This window comes from Tyto alba, unplaced genomic scaffold, assembly GCF_018691265.1.
Source record: "Tyto alba isolate M040663 unplaced genomic scaffold, T.alba_DEE_v4.0 Super-Scaffold_45, whole genome shotgun sequence".
In the NCBI taxonomy this organism is placed as follows: domain Eukaryota; kingdom Metazoa; phylum Chordata; class Aves; order Strigiformes; family Tytonidae; genus Tyto; species Tyto alba.
Genome location: NW_024881321.1, coordinates 38,370,095 through 38,386,139, shown reverse-complemented (window position 1 = coordinate 38,386,139; position 16,045 = coordinate 38,370,095). Strand labels below are relative to the sequence as shown.

General features: G+C 44.0%; 1 protein-coding gene across 4 annotated transcripts in view; it reads right to left on the bottom strand.

Moving 5' to 3' along the window:
- The window catches only part of EDAR (ectodysplasin A receptor), a 74,541-nt gene that overhangs the window by 19,134 nt on the left and 39,362 nt on the right, over window positions 1-16,045 (bottom strand). For 3 of the 4 annotated variants that reach the window (XM_032996946.2, XM_032996943.2, XM_032996944.2), the window contains exons 2-5: window positions 7,760-7,828; window positions 6,933-7,055; window positions 5,585-5,766; window positions 572-657 (exon numbers count right to left, since the gene is read on the bottom strand). In XM_032996946.2, the coding sequence (XP_032852837.1) occupies window positions 572-657; window positions 5,585-5,766; window positions 6,933-7,055; window positions 7,760-7,810 (442 nt within the window). In that variant the 5' untranslated portion in view covers window positions 7,811-7,828. Of the gene's footprint in view, window positions 1-571; window positions 658-5,584; window positions 5,767-6,932; window positions 7,056-7,747; window positions 7,829-16,045 lie in introns of all 4 variants that reach the window. The other variant, XM_032996945.2, reaches the window with a different exon arrangement.

Below are 16,045 nucleotides of genomic sequence, written 5' to 3'. Positions count from 1 at the left end.
CAGGTACTGCTAGGATGTCACATATACATGCATATATATATTATTTTTTTCAGTTAAAAACTACAGCTTCTTTTGTCAAATCTACAGAATTATCTCTCGTATCAGTGCTGACTACCACATGCCAGCGTCAACATTTGTACCACTTTGAAACCAAAGGATATGAAAAGGTGTGATGCATTTTTACTAGGATCTACAAAGTGTCCCATGTTTTCTTCATAACTGAACTGAAGCTGAATTAAAAAAAAAAAACAAAAACAAAAAACACAGATTTGTGACTTCCTGTACCTACTGGTTAAGTAACCATAGTAAATCCTATATGGGATATCTTAAGAGATGAAAACTGGCGCACACATGAACAATAGCAGGTCCTTAAATCAAAGGTTCTGATCTCTTCCCAAATGTTCAGCAGTTGCTCTCTTTGCTGGCAAGGCTAGTTGGAAACAGCAGTTGCTTTACTGGTGATGGACTTTTGTCTGAACATAATAATCATTGCTGAAAGACTTCATATTGAGCTTCCAGATGATTCCAAGTCAAAACCAGATGAAAAGCACAGAAATTGTAGAACACTTACATTCCTTGGTGTTAGGAGGCGCCAGCAAGCACGAGTAGCAAACCATCCCGTAAATGTTGCGAGGTCTGTTTTCCAGCATGTAGTAACTGAAATGAAAGGCAAGGTGAGGCAAAACAGCATAAATTAATATGCTACAACTGAGCAGGGTTCAGCAGCAACCAATTATACTGAGATAAAATCATTTTAAAAAAACTTTTATAAGCAATTTGATGCAAAGATTAATTTTTTTTAAAAAAAAAACCTGCCTGAATAAAGACAGTGTTTCTCTTCTTCCTTTCCTCCTAAAAGGCAATTAATCAACCATGAAGCCTACATGACAAGAAGTAGTGTCACTGCCTAAAACAACATTATTCTCCCTGTTGAGTTCAAGCTGCAGTTTACAGCATGCCCTGAAATAAGATTTTTAAAATTAAGGGAATGCTATTTTTTGAATCAGTAATCTTTCAAGGAAGACCACCAATTGGATATGGTTGACTAATTTTCTTTACAAACACCATAAGAATAATCTCCTTAATGTTAGAACCAAATCTGAGTCAAATCAGAATAAAAAATACAGGAAAACACCACTCTTACAGGGAAAGCCAGATTAGGTGTTTTGTTTTGTTTTGTTTTGTTTTGTTTTTTTTTACTTCCTTGCTGTGTACTTTACAACTTAGTCCTTGATAGTGGAATTGCAGTGTGATGGAAAGGTTTTCATGATTTGAACTTCTGGGCTGCTAATAAAGTTAGTGTTGAAGGTAATTGGTTATGAAAGAATTAGATCCACTAGCGACCTAATGAGTAAATTACATCAAAATCATACACAGTGGATGTTATGGATATGTCTTTACAAATCACTTGCAAATCACTACAAATTTTAATGAAGAAATTAATAAATTCATAACTCACTCTACATAGACAGGTACTCAACATAATAAACACTTTATACAATGGGGAATCTGTTTTCTGCTCTTCCATACCTGTCTATGCATGTGTAGTATGCCTTTTTCTGGAAAACGTATGCATTGTTAGGAAATTGCTGCTGAAACTGTCCATCAAAATCAGCTGGTCATTAACAAACGCCCCAGCCTACAAATAAGGGTCTAGGAAACAGAGTACACTGAGATGCAAGGGGGGGACGGTGACTGGAGGTACCTCAGAGAGCAGGTAAACTGAACATGGTTCATTCTTTCTTTCTTTCTTACTGGTTTTAAAAGATTCGCCCTCACTCTTCCCTTCAAATGTCTCTTGTGGCCCATCTGCCACTCTAACCCTCTCTCAGGAGTGGAACCTCATTTCTCCTCTCTTATAGGGGCCTGCATAACCTTAGATTGTGAAGGAGTTAAATAAGCAGGAAATTACTACAAAACCACAAAAAAAAAAAAAAAAAAAAAAAAAAAAGAATGGCAAGCCAAAGATATGTATAAATCTATAAAGGAAAGTTTAGAGGACAGGACAGTTAGGATCCACAGTCTAGCAGCCACAGTGGTTTAAGAAAGACAAACAACCCTTCTGACAGTTAATTAAATCAAGCTGGTGGAATATGTCTTGATTTTTGCCACAATGCAGAATGGTGGAGGGTGTGTAAAGAAAACCAAAGAGGATGCTCATGGCAAGCAACTGTTCACCCACATGAGTAGGAAGCTCTGCAGCTGCAAACATTAATATTTCACCCCTATGAAGTACTAGCAACACATTTGTTTTTCTGACTACTTTGCAACACACCAATGTGAAAGGCAATGTTAGAAATATCTGATCCCTGTATATCACTAACTATGGAGAAGAAGTGGCCCAGTAATGAAATAATGAATTTTCACCGTGTTAGTCTTCCACTGTGAGGCTCATTACTTCTCTTTCCTTAGCACCTGACAGGCTCAGATTTTGAGATGTTACAGGCAAAATGCAAGAGTAAAGGCTAAGACTGAAAAATGGTCTGAACTGTTTTCCTGCTTAACACCATGGTGGTTTATCTGGGGCTAACCTTGCTGGTGTCATGTCGCACTCAGGGACACGGCCCCAGGTTTAGGTCTACCCTCCTGCAGGGACCAGGGGGGGACCCTGCTCTCAGCAGGGGACAGGCTGCAGAGACACAACAGGGAGGTGATGAGCACATGCGTGGAGGCGTCTGCTGCCTTACCCAGAACTGCAGGGAGGCACTCTATTTCATTAGAAATTCACTGGCTAAACCATTTCGCTCAGAAAACAGAGGAAAGAGCTTGTTCCATCTTTTAAAACACCTCAGAGAAGAGAATTGAACTTGGATTTGCTGTAACCGTGGACAAGCACATAAAAAGGTGAAGTGTCAGTAGTGGAGGCATCTCTGACTACATTTTAAAAAAAAAAAAAAAAATGATCCATTTGCAATTCCATCTTGTAGGAGACCAGGGACTTGATCTGAGCTGAAAATAAGTGCCAGGACAGCATGAGGGATATGTATCATATACTCTTGGCCTGATCTTACTCCTCTGTGGGTTTCCACGTATGGCCGCTACTGAAGATTGACGACCAGGCTAGAGAGACCCTTGCTGTGACCCGCTGTGGCTGCTCCTAGTTGGTTGTGATCTCAGTCACACTTCATGAACACCTAATGGGTCATGCCACTGAGGGAAATAGTCTGAGTTGCACCTAATTTCCACATTCTTGACCTGTCCTATTTACCATGATGGAAGAGCTCCTGGGCAGGAGCAGAGGATAAAGCTTGCAGTGTCCCGGGAGGTTAGGACTAGGTACCTCCAGAGTTCACCGGCAGATGAACTCTAGTTTTGAGGATCACAGCTTCAGAGCTGAGCCTTTAAATTCCCCTCTGCTCACGGTCTTGCAACATTTTTGTAAGCTTGACAACTAATGTTATTCCTTCCTATTTTATATGCAAGGGAACCTGGACACAGAGAAGTAGCAGATGACCAATGCTCCTGTACTAAAGGTCTCCTACTTCTCTAAAACTAATCATCAGTAATTGTGAAAAAAAAAAAAAAAAATTAGAAGGAAAAATATATAATTATCCCACACCTATTTTAAGGCAAATGATAGAGAAAGGCACTTGTAGCCACTGGGAAAAGGCTGGTAGTTCAGTGGTGTTTTGTCTAAAAACTTCTGGTCAGAATGTGCCACATGCTCATCTTTTCCTTGGACTGCTTTACCGAACTGGTGAAAAATATCAAAGGGATCAAATGCCTCTAAATATAGGTTGATGCATGTGAGCTGTTACCTTGGGAAGGTCCGCAGCGCATTACGGAAGCACAATCCCCTGAAAACGGAAACGTTATTTTTTTCCCTCTCATTGACTCAGGGGCTCTTTGAGGTTGTCTGCCCGGGCAGGGGAGCGTTCTGCCGGCTGCCTCTCACCCACCCAGTGCCCGGCCGTCCCTGTGCCACCGCGGGCAACGTGGAAGGGTGGCCGGTCAGTCGGCGCTGGTCTCCAGCTCTCTGCTCCGCGCTTCCCCCACCACCACACAGGAGCAACCTCGGGGGTCCCTAAGTTGCGTGAGGGGCCAAGGCAGCTTCAGAGCTTGTTCTAGCCCATATTTAATTTATCTCGAGAATTCCATCTCTGCAAGCTCAGAGTAAGAGAGCGTCTCTCCTTACACTGCTGGCTTTGCCAACGTGTCCCAGGACCTGAGAGCCACGCACGGAGTGGCACACAGCCAGACTCCAGCAGCCCAGTTTCTGCTACAGTTTACACCTGTGCAAACACTCTGTTTTGAGATTTCTCCCCAAGCACCAGCTGTGCAAGCTGATTATTTTCAGCTAGCACCCCGCTCCCACCTGGGTGACCTCATTAGTCCTGACAAAATTGCAAAACACCAACTGTGGCCACTATTTAACTTTCTTGCTCTTTATGATGTATGAAGCGAAGTCAAGAGGGAGCTCTTTGCAAATCACATCATCAGTCTGCTTGGCTGGCAGTTAAGCAAGTCCTTCCTTTTATTTGTAAACTGTGAAAATTTCACACAGATTCACTGATAAAATAAACCTGGAAGCTTGCAGGGCCTCTTTAACAGGGCTTCCTGTGCTATAAGTAGTGTGGGTTATACAGTGTCTATAAACTGCACAAAAGCCAAATGTCAGTAGGAACTACTCTCTCAACCAAAGAGGCACACTGGCAGAAACTGAAAAGGTATGCAAGGTGAGACTGTGTTTTAGAGTATTTACTCACCTGACAAAAAAAAAAAAAGATGTTGAGAAAGCAAATGTATGCTTGGGTTTGCAGACTTTCAAAGGTAATATAGTCAAAAATATATTGCTAACGTATTCAATGTAGCAATTGAATTCTCATCATTACTATCAGAATTACACTGAGCATAAGAGACCATTAAAAAGATAGACTTAATAAACAGTATCTATTTTAAGCCCCTTCAGCCAGCCCCAGAACTTGTTTTGACTCTGAACAACAGCGCACGCTCCACATCAGCAGCTCTTTAGACCCCTTTCTTTTGGCTAGAAAGGACCCTGAGAGACTAAAATGCCTTGGTAAATCTCACCTAGCAGCTATGTTAGCTAATGCCATCAACTGCTGACAAATCTGCCAGCTGGTCACATCTGGAGAGGAGATATTTTATGTTTATAAACACGCCGTAGTGCCAGCACAGACCCTACAGGGTATCCAAGGCATCTTCATGGAGCTCATGTGTAGGATGCAGGATTTACAAGGTGGTCCTCTGAAGCTGCAGCTGGAGACCAAGCTGGGTTTCTGAGGGCATTTAAATGGCACTTTGCACCTGTGCTTGGGTACACGAGCTGTTGTTCCCTTCCCACTTCTAGTATGAGCAGAAGTTTCTGTTTTTCTAGTTGTTCCCAACAGTTGTTTCTTAAGCGAGATTTCAGTACAATTAACGACATCTTCTGGTTTACTAAATTCACTAATGCTTTTGAAACATTTAAATGTATGGTTTTAGCAGAGACTGAAAAGCATAATTCACCAGTGTTGTGCCTACAGTCAGCTAGGACATGAAGAGAGGCTGTCAGAGATCTTGACATTAAGAAAGTATTTTGCAGTGCCTTGGGTAGAGCAAAGGTCCGCGGTTAAGTCCTTACCCTGGGAGACAAGGACCACACTCTGCATCATTTTCCTGATCACCAGGTGTCATGACCGTGGCTCGAAAAAAACCCTCACAGTCTTTGTGCCGCCTGCATATCTGGTAACCTCCTCTGGAGAACTTCTCGGAAGGGCAGGGGATGCAGCCGTAGTCCTCGTCTTTGGTGCCGTATCCACATGTCTGCAACAACACAAAGTCAGTGACAAACAGCCTCGCACTGCACACCGGCTTCTAGCAAAAGACAATGTTCATAGCCTGGCCCGTTGGCTTTGTGGCACAATGTCATACCGAGGGAAAGAAATCTGTCATTTGGTCCCTTAGAGTCTGTCCTAAAAAAGGCCGTGTAGGACTATACGGATGCAGCACGCTGTGTGCTAGAGAGGGAAAGGGGGAGCCAGAGCACCATACCCCTTGAAGGTGGCCCCCCCATAGCTATTTATATCATATTCCAGCAAGCCATGGAAGTGAAATTCAGCTGCTGCTCAAACAGAAAGTGAACTGAAAATTGATGAGTAGCTAAGAAGATTACAGGGGAAAGATGGCTGCAGCAGGGATACCAGCACTCTTGCTTTCATGCTAGGAGAGCCCAGAGGGAACATCACAAAAGCAATGTTTGGATGAGATTTCATAACCTCTGAACCCACGTCCCAGCTGAACATTGCATTTAGATTAAATAAAACTAAAACCAACTGGTTATTATTCAGACGTACTTGTTCAGGACTACCAACTGTGTGAAATTCTTTCAATAGGATGTTTATCCCATTAAAACCAAACAGGATTTCAGTAATTTATTTTTTTTAATAAGCAACAATTATCTGCTGTAAATCAAATGGTTACTTAGGAACCATAATTTAAAATGTTGCAGAAGCATCCAAGTTCCTCTAGTGCCAAAATGTCTTAGCGGGAGAGCAAAATTAAATCCTCGGTGTGGGGGGCCAGCAAGCACGCCAGACTAACCAATTTATCACACCATGCCGGAGTGGCAGCGTCATATTTTAAATAACTATTGAGATGAGAATGGACTGGCAGGGACTGTGTGTGAAACTTTTGCCTTACAACTTTTACCATATCACTTTTAACAGGCTGCTCCTGGGATGTGTTTTACCTGCGTGCCTCGCTCCCACACTTGCAGGCATCTCTGTCTCCTTCCCCATTTTGTCTCCTATCCACATATTACCACCATGTAACAAAAGTGGGTTTTTTTTTGTTTTTGTTTTTGTTTTTTTTTTTTTGTTGTTGTTGTTGTTTTTTGTTTGTTTGTTGTTTTGTTTTGTTTTGTTTTGTTTTTTTTTTTGCATTTGGTGCTCAATATGTGTCCCCCTGCCAGCAGAAGAAGCTGAAATTACCATGTAAGGCTCTTCGCCTGGCTCGCACTTGGGGCAGTCGTGGCACATGCCGGTGGTCTGGTTGTAGTATTCGTTCTCACCGCAGTTGGAGTATTCGGCACTGGCGGAGTACACCAGGGAGACCTGTCACCAGAGAGCATCTCAGAGCACTGTCACATCCACCGCCTTCATCCCCCGCGCCTCGTCCCCTCCCCTTGCCCAGCTGCTGTGGCTCAGAAGGCAGCAGGGCCAGCATTGCAGCGTGAAACACCCCTAGAGCTCAGAAGCAGAAGTGATGCCACTATGTGGAATGGAGGCAGACACAGCTTTCAGCAACCCGGTCCTTCTCAGAGTTTCTCAGAGCACTGACGTTCACGTGTGTTGGCACAGCGACTCCTCAGAATGCTGAAGGCTGTGATTTGTGACCTATTAATTCTCACGCTCTCCTGCACAGCAAATGCTTGAGTTTGCACCTTCACCCCTCCCAGCTCGAAGAATGAGCCTTCATAAACGGGACTGCAAGGGACAATTACAACAACCCGAGATAATGCACTGCCTCGGGCCTCGACCATGTTAAGGCTGTGCTTTGTGCGACACACAGGCTATTTGGCTCTTCCAGCGCCTGCTGTCTCTGCTCCATCCTGGGTCCTTCTCCTCCCTAAGCAGCCTCAGTTTAAGCAGCACATGCCCAGCTGTTTTATTGAATGGCAACCAGTCACTGCATTAGGGTTCAGTCCCTAAGGCATCTGTAGCTATGGCAGGGACAATTCACAGATGTTTGCGAAGACCCAAGCAGCACCCAGTTATCTTTGCACACTGGAGAGATGTGTACGTACATAAATACCTACCACCAGGAAAGGAAACACGCGAGTCCATTTACATTCACCCAGGTGAGCCATGCTCTCTTGATATTTTACCTGAAAAGAGAGAATCGGTGACTGTTTATGACCACGAGTAAATATTTGTGTGTGTTGCCAAAATAAGAACAGAAGGGCTCATAAGCAGAACAAAGGTTACATGGGAGCGATGCCTGAAGGTCTAAATGAAGAGGGGGGGGGGGGGGACGTGCACGTGCACACACACACGCCCTGCAAACCCTCGCTGCACATCTCTCCCCTTTGAGAAGACTGACGGCATGAGGGAGGCCAGCCTTGCAACATCCATAAAAATCTGTGAAAGATGAGGAGCGAGGTCTGATCCCCAGCACTTCTTGGCTTGCGGAGAGATCCTCCCACGGAGGAACCGAGGGCTACGTCTCAGCCGCTAAACGAAAGAGGGCTGGGGATCAGTAGCCTGGCTTGTGTGCACACCGCTTAGTGCTTGACCCCGCTAGATCAGATTTGTCTAGGAAAGATCTAGAGGGAGCAGCCAAAAGCAGGGCCAGGGAGTGACCCGCCAGCACCTCCCTCCTCGCCTCCTGCGGATCCACCGGCAAAGCCCAGAGCTGCCTTCCATAGGAGGCATCAGCTGCTTCTTGTTCTTGATAAGCAAACTGCAGGTTTAAGAGGTTAAACCCCAGGAAGAAGGCAAACTTTATATCTGAAGTGCTATTACAGCGGTTGGGGAAAAGAAAGGCTGCAATCTCTGTTATAAACACACGCGCTAATTTATTTCATTTCTTCAACTGAATAATTTTGAATAAAAGCTAATGTTACATATTCATGTCCTGGATTTCTTTCTAAGGGGAAAAAAAGACACAGGAAAAGGAGGCACAAATTGTTTCATTAGCATGATACAACATATTTAATGGTATTGTTACAGCACATAATGTGCCCCAGGGATTTTACAGCTTCAAATTGCAAATGCTTGAGATACAGTTGCAACACTTTGGTCCTAGCAGACGTAAGCTGCTCTTTAAATTTTCCAGGTCTCAGACACCGCAAGGCTTTTAGTGTCCTAAAAGAGTACAATTACTGCCTTGTGCCACATTCGAGCATGCAACCTACATGAGAGCAGCTCTCTAGTATTTGAGATAGCTGCTAACATTTACATTTTTAAACACTAAGTAGATTAAGCAAAGATTATATCACTCCAGCATCAAGCTATAAACTTGCTTTATATGTTCCTTCCAGCAATTGGGCTAGCTGAGACAGGTAACTGGGTGGGTGGGTGGACAACCTGAATTATAGGTATATATGTTTCTGCAGGAAATTGCACTTTGAAACCTAGAAACAAAAGAGAATCAGAGATAAATTGTCCTAAAACTGGAGGTAAGAGATGGAAAATAGTCATGCAATTGTATAAACTGTCAAACATGTAAATTGGACAAAGGCTTTTGCTACAACAGTACAGTTGCTTGGAAAAGTTCCAAGGATATAGCCTTAACACATAATGTCTGTTAAACTGAACCCTAATAATAAAAGAGCTTGTTATACGTTAAATATGAATATTGTTAAGGCTCTGTCCCCACTGATACTGCAAAATGATCGTATTTATTATGAATCGGGTCTGAGGCTGCTCAAGACCAAAAATTTCACTTGAATCTGTAACTTTACAGTAAGAATATGCCTTACAGTAAAAACATGCTTTGGTTGCTTTCAAGCCACCCAGATGTTTGCTGTTTGAGGTACTGGTATGCAATCATAGCCAGATTTGAGAAATGGAAATGAAGAAGTGTAGCCCATTAACATATAATACAATCTTCTCCATCCATTTGGAATTTATTTACATAAAATGTTGAAAGTGTCAAGTTTTACAAACATACATAAAATATTTTTCAGTCTCCTAATATAAATATGCATGTGGGGGTATGTTGTGTATGTAAACATACATTTTTTCCCTGCATTCCATCATTATACACAGCAATATGTCAAGCATATGGGAAATACTTTTTTAACTGGAAAAAGCCAGTTTGAAGTGCTGAATATGGCCTGATTAGAACACCAGGGGAGACTTTTTCCCCAAATTAGAATACCAAGAACTTAAATTTAATTATTCATCCCCCTATTTAAGCACACTGCCATAAACTGGTAGTATTGTTTTCTGTTGTTTTGGGTTTGTTTTGCGTTTTTTTTTTTGCGTTTTTTTCCCCCCTCCTTTAGAGTTAAAATCCCAAATGCTTAATTTTATAATGTAGGAGTGGAGGAAGGCAGAAGCAGGAGGTTTCTGGCAATAAGCCATAGGTAGCTCCCCAGCTGGGGTGATACCTGAAGAGATCGACCAAGATATGCCAAGCTGCTTTTGGGCTTGCAGTCAATTTTCAGGTATGCTAATTTATACCTGCACCGTATTATCTGTCCTGAATTAATCCTATCCATGCAACAAAGGATCTTCTACCGTTAAAACTACTTTTGTCTCTAGCTGACATCTGTGAAGACATGAAAAACTTGGACAATCAGCCAGCTTCTGCCAAGAAGCAGGAAAAAAAGTGACCAGTTATTAAGGCCCTTAATCATTAAAAACGATTAGTTCTTAACGAATTGACAGATGTTGCACCTTTCCTTTGTATTCTGCTATGCTTTGACTAAAGCAAATGACTTCTGTGGGATGACATGCAATGGTGAGTGGGAAGAGGCCGGAGGTGTATTTTTGCTGGGACCACACGATCACTCCGAAGCAATTTGGGATCTCTGACAGCTCATCCGCCAAGCCCTCCACGGATCCTGATTCATGTTTTTGTTTAGGCTGTGTGGGTGTCTCCAGAGAGGAGGTGTAAAACACAGACCTGTGTCTTTGTGGATCAAGTGTGCAACATGCAGCAAGCCTCGTCACGACTAGAGGGGGTTGCTAATTACAGCCATATTTGCCTTTCGGGGCATATTCGTTAATAACTGTTAGGAATATATGCATAAGCTGACAGGAAGAGGAAGACTATTTTCCCAGTGGCGACTATAGCAAGAAATGCTAGAGGATTCTTGTCTCGGCTTCTCTCCTGTAGATTGTGAGGCACAAATTTGGCCTGGGGGAATAGGAAAAGAGATGCCTGGGACTCTATTACTCAAATGTTTCTCCTCCCAGATGAAAGGCCCTTCTGTATAGTCTTTGCGGTTTCTTACCAAGAACTGGCAGATACAGATAAATAAATAAGTCACCAGGCAGAAAATGCTTAGTTCATGCTGTCCAAATGAGAAAAAGCATCATTCAGGATAGTCAGTCTTTGAATTTGATAATTTACTTGCATGATAAGGTAGCACTACCATGATATTTACAGTATCCCTGAGTAAACAGAATAAATATAGGAAATGTGCAAACACTGAGGTTACCACAGCTGGCAGTCTAAACTAAAGCTCACATCTTTCAGTGGATGACCTTAGCTGTTACTTTAATTCTGTGGCTTCAGCAACTGACGCAGTGCAAAAGACATTTTCCTATCATGGACTTCTTGGTTTTTAAAGATAGGATTGAAAAAAGGAGGAAAACAAACACATGGATTGAAGTACAGAAATAAATGTTTCTTAACGTTGTAGACAGGTGGGTTTCTCTGGTGTCTCTTCTTTCTTTAGTTTCATCACTGAGGTAGATATACTTCAAGGACACAAAACTTGATTTTGCAAGGGGGGAAGACAAAACCGCTGTCTCAGACAGCTTCACCATTTTGATATTTCTGTATGCATTTCTCTTGTGGGGTTTTCTAAGAATCAGTTTGGTTAGCAGGTCTGCGGTTATGAATGTAATTCCCGAGTAGCTGGCAAATCAGTACCCATCACAAATCCACACCCAAGGTCTCCACTACTAACAACAGCAGAATGCAAGACAAACGCCTTCATATAAATAAAAGTGGTCAGGCCATATGTACTTCACAGGTGCCACCAACAAACCCAGCGCTTGCCCCCAGTTCCCAGGGTTTATGAGAGGAACCTCACAAACTGCCTTTTCCACAGATTATGACAGTTTTTTTGTAGGGGCTCAGTAGATATTCTCTGTATACTCCTGATGCTGCTAAATTCTTCTTAACCAAGATAAGCATATAATCCTCACTGCAAGGGCCTCACCGGCTTCAGAGTTCAGTAGAAGAGTTCAGTCTAGCTCCGGCCTTGTGAAAAAAGATGCATTTTTTCTTTTAAGAGGACAGAGGGTTCTCTGAGCTCATCACTGAATGATGATGATGGTAGCACAAGCTTGGGGAGAGAACGTGTTTAGAGAAGTACAAGCCAATGGAAAAACAGAGATGATGAAGAAAACTATTTTGTAGCCTCAGTTACAATTTGTATTGTTGTGAAAAAATATTGCACAGAACAGTATTACATTTGTAGGACAACACAAACTACACTGTTTCCCGTATCTGTTTTTTATCGGTTTGACCTTGCAAATACCTTAAGAATTACCTCAGAGAGAGATGTAAAAAGTGCTAAAATGATACAACTCCATTTTTCTTTTTACCTGAAACATCAAAAGGAAGTGAGAACAGCTCAAGCTACACATAAAAATTTAATTGCCCCTGTGATCTGGCAACTCCATCAGAAAAAGAATTCATTGCTCAGGCACAGAAACAAGATTTTTACCAGTGGGAGCCAGGTTGACAAGAGGGGACATAAAAGATTCTTTAATTTGTTAATGGGGGCACTGTGTGCTGAGGACATGGGAGCAATCAAGCCTAATGAAGAGCTATCCGTCTCTAACAGACTTGCTTATCTAGAAAATACATCTGGAAGTCCGTATTTGAACCTGCTTTCTCACTTTACATAAAGACATGTGTTGGCTCTCATGCAGATGGGCCATCAGCTTTCTGAAAAGGTTTTCAGGGGAAAAAAAAAAAAAAAAAAAAAAAAAGGAAGAGAGGCTACGATGCAGGAACAAAGCAAAATCAAGAAAGAAGAGGAGGCTCTTTTCAACACACTTTGCACAGCTGGCATGTGTTTCTGCAGAAACAGGGGCACTAACGAGACGCGGGGGCTGAGGGGACCCTGGGGTCTCTCTGCCCAGTCCCAGGGCACCCACAGCTGGATGACAACGAGCCAGCTGCCCCCCGGTCCCCTTACTACTGGCACTGCCCTGATTTGGCCTCCATCTAGGCTGATGTTGTGTTTACCTGCCAGCAGCAGCCCTCCAAACCCAACCCCACCGGGCCAGGGATGCCGGAGGAGCATGGTGGTCTCCATCCCCCGTCCCAAAATCCACCCAGGGCAGGGAGTTTTGCCCTCCCACAGGCGAATCTCCCTCCCTGCTGCCCCAGTGACCCAAGCCGCTCGGGGAGGCGAGAGGGGAGTGAGCGTGGGGTGGCTTTTTGGGCAGGAAAATGGTAATCCATTGATCCCACAACCTGCCATCGCAGCACATCCACTTCAGTGAGGTTCCTGCTAGAAAGGCTGGTATTTTGGTGGGGAAGTGATTCTATAGGGAAAAGGCGCTCATGACCTCCTGCCATGGAAGCTGCTGCGGTTGGTGCTGCTTTATACAAACAAGAAAATACTCATTAGGGCAAAAATGTGAGCAGGGACTTGTACCTCCCTCAGTCAAAAGTCTGCCCTGACCCTTAGGCTAAGTCACATGACCTCTTTTGTTTTCTATAATTAAAAAGAATAAATAAGAAAAAAAAAAAAAAAAGAAAAAGATGGGATTTGTTCTGACACGCAATTAAAAAAAAAAAATCAGAAACCTCATATTTGTAATGGGGAAAAAAATCTTTACTTTTCTGGTCAGTCCCCATAAGGGTTTTCCTCAGTGGGAGAGCCTTGCTTTCCACCTCTCCGAAAATAAGATTTTCCTAAGGTGGTTTACATGAAGACCTCTCTGTTATTTTCAGCCGCTCCTAATGTCTGCCAGGAAGTGCTACGACTGACATATTACTCCTTCTGGTTTGCTTGAGTACTTGTTTGGTTTAGGAAGGCTCGGGCTTTTCTTTTAAGCAGTGCTGGCAATGGTGGTGGTGGGAGCAGCGTGCCGGAGGCACGTCAGGGCTGCGCCCCGTTCGCCCCCCCAGAGCCCCTGCTCCGCTACCCAGGTGAGCTCGCCCCGCTGCCAGCTCGCAGCTGCCAGAGGGCACCCGAGTTTTCCATGGAAATAGTTGGAAGATGGGTCTCACATCACCATGAAAAATTGCAAATGAACACGTTAGACTTCCCAGCCTAATAACTCTAAGGCGAGAATTAACAAGCAGCAGTATAGTCATTCACTGTCTGCTGGGTCGTCCCAGTGCTGCATCGCCTCGGTGCTTTCTCCATCACAGCTCCTAAGAAGTTTCTCCATCTACCTCTACCTGAGGGAGAGGAAACTTGGTTTTGGCATTTTGCTTCCACAGGCGAGGTAAAATTGCTGATACAAAACCAATTCATTTTAGATTCAGAAATAGTTCCTAAGAAAAGTATTACTTTCCATTCGGAGCAGAAAATTAAAAGCTTATTAGGAAAACACGAACCACCGAAGCAACAATGATGTTTTTCTAGTATCTTTTCCTTTTTACTGGGCTTTTTGCTTTCTAGATGACAGATAACCTAATAAGAACAGTCTGAGTCTTGGCTTGCATTACTAAGATCGATAAGGATTTGAGCTCACACTTTGCTTCTGTTTCTCAGGGTCTGATCATGTGAGCTGCTGAGTGCCTTCAATCTCACAGTATTTGGGAAGCAGAGGATTTTTAGAACCGTGCAGACACTGACATCTTTTAAATACAATAATAGTTGATGGACAGGAGAGAGGTGGAGCAATTTAGAAATACTTTACAGGAAGAAATTAAGGTGAAATCCTACAGTGACCATCAACAGTATTTATTGAAATTGAAAATAGAATAGAAATCCTACAGTGACCATCAATAAATAATGTCTGCTCTTTGCTCTGCAGCACAGTTGCATTTCTTAGCTAAAAGCCAGAAAATTGTTAGAGAGGCCAACACACTGTTCTGGTTTTTCCACAGTTTACATGAAACCATCTGAATTACTGCATCTTCCAGGCACAGCGAGTAGCAGCTGGGGTGCTGCGGGAGGGGGCTGCGGCAGAGCACGGCGGTACCTTCGGAGGGTGAGCATCCCCCCAGCAGGTCACTGCGTGGGGCAGGGTGTCATTGGGAGGGTCCTGGCCACAAACTTTCTTCTCTTGTACAAGTGCATTAAGCGACAGTGCAGCATTCTCACTGTGTTTGGCAAATGTAATGAAGCCAGTGTTAGGTGGTGGCCATTTATACTTGGGTACTTGATTTTAGAGTCCCAGAAAAGCCTCTTGTTTGTCAACAGGCCTCTGTCTTGCAGACAAAGGGATACATACGCTGCCAACAAACATTAGGTTTTTTATTATTCTACTTTTTACATAACTCTGTTTGAAGGGGATTTATTATTTTATAAACTAAAGGCTGGCCGCATTTAAATCCAAAACTACATCCCAAGCTGCCCGGGCCACCATTGTTGGGAAGAGCAGGGAGAGGGAGCACAGGGAGGGGAAGCTCTCCGTGGGGAACAGGGGCCACACAGCGAGCGGGCGCCATGCCGGGGGGTGCCCGAGGGGAGAGGCGACCGGGGGGGCACGGCGTGGGGCACCCGCAGCACCAGCCTCGTGGGCCCCTGTGCCCCGAGCAGGGGGGACGCGGGGTGGTACAGGGGAGCAGCCCCGCCATGTGCCCCATCCGCCCACCCATCCCGTGGGCGTGGGTCCCGCCGGGGGAACAGCGCGGGGATGGGGTGTAGAGGCCAAAACGCAGCTCCCGGTCCAATGCCAGGCGGAGGAACACGCCCGAGCAACCAAATCCTCAATATCTGCGGGTAGTTGCGAGCTACGACCTGCTGGGGCTGCTGCTTAAGCCAACCACCACGCGCACCGGCGAGGGGAGGAACAGCCACCACCTGCGTGTTTACAGGCACGCGTGGGTACGCAAACGCATCTATTTATACCCACGTGCCCTCAGAGAGGCTGACGGTCCCTCACATCTCCGTTTAGCCTGGAGGTTCCAAATCTTAGATGATATCCCAAATCTCATCTAATGTCCCAGTGGAGGGAAATCTCTGGGCCTAACGTGCCGCGCAGGGTTACAATTAGAAAGTAGGTTGCCTCCGCTGCTGGGGAAGGAGGAAGAAATGGCTTTCTCTGTTGGAATACTTTCTCTTTCGAGTCAATAATCATAAAATCTCTTCATAATTTCTCTGAGGCCCTCATTTTTTTTTTTAATGAATGTGTTTACATTCCTAATTAAGGAGCACATTAAGCCTACTGGTACCTTATCTGATAAACCCATTAGTGGGCTATGTCAAGCTGAGCCTTTCAAGCGAGCA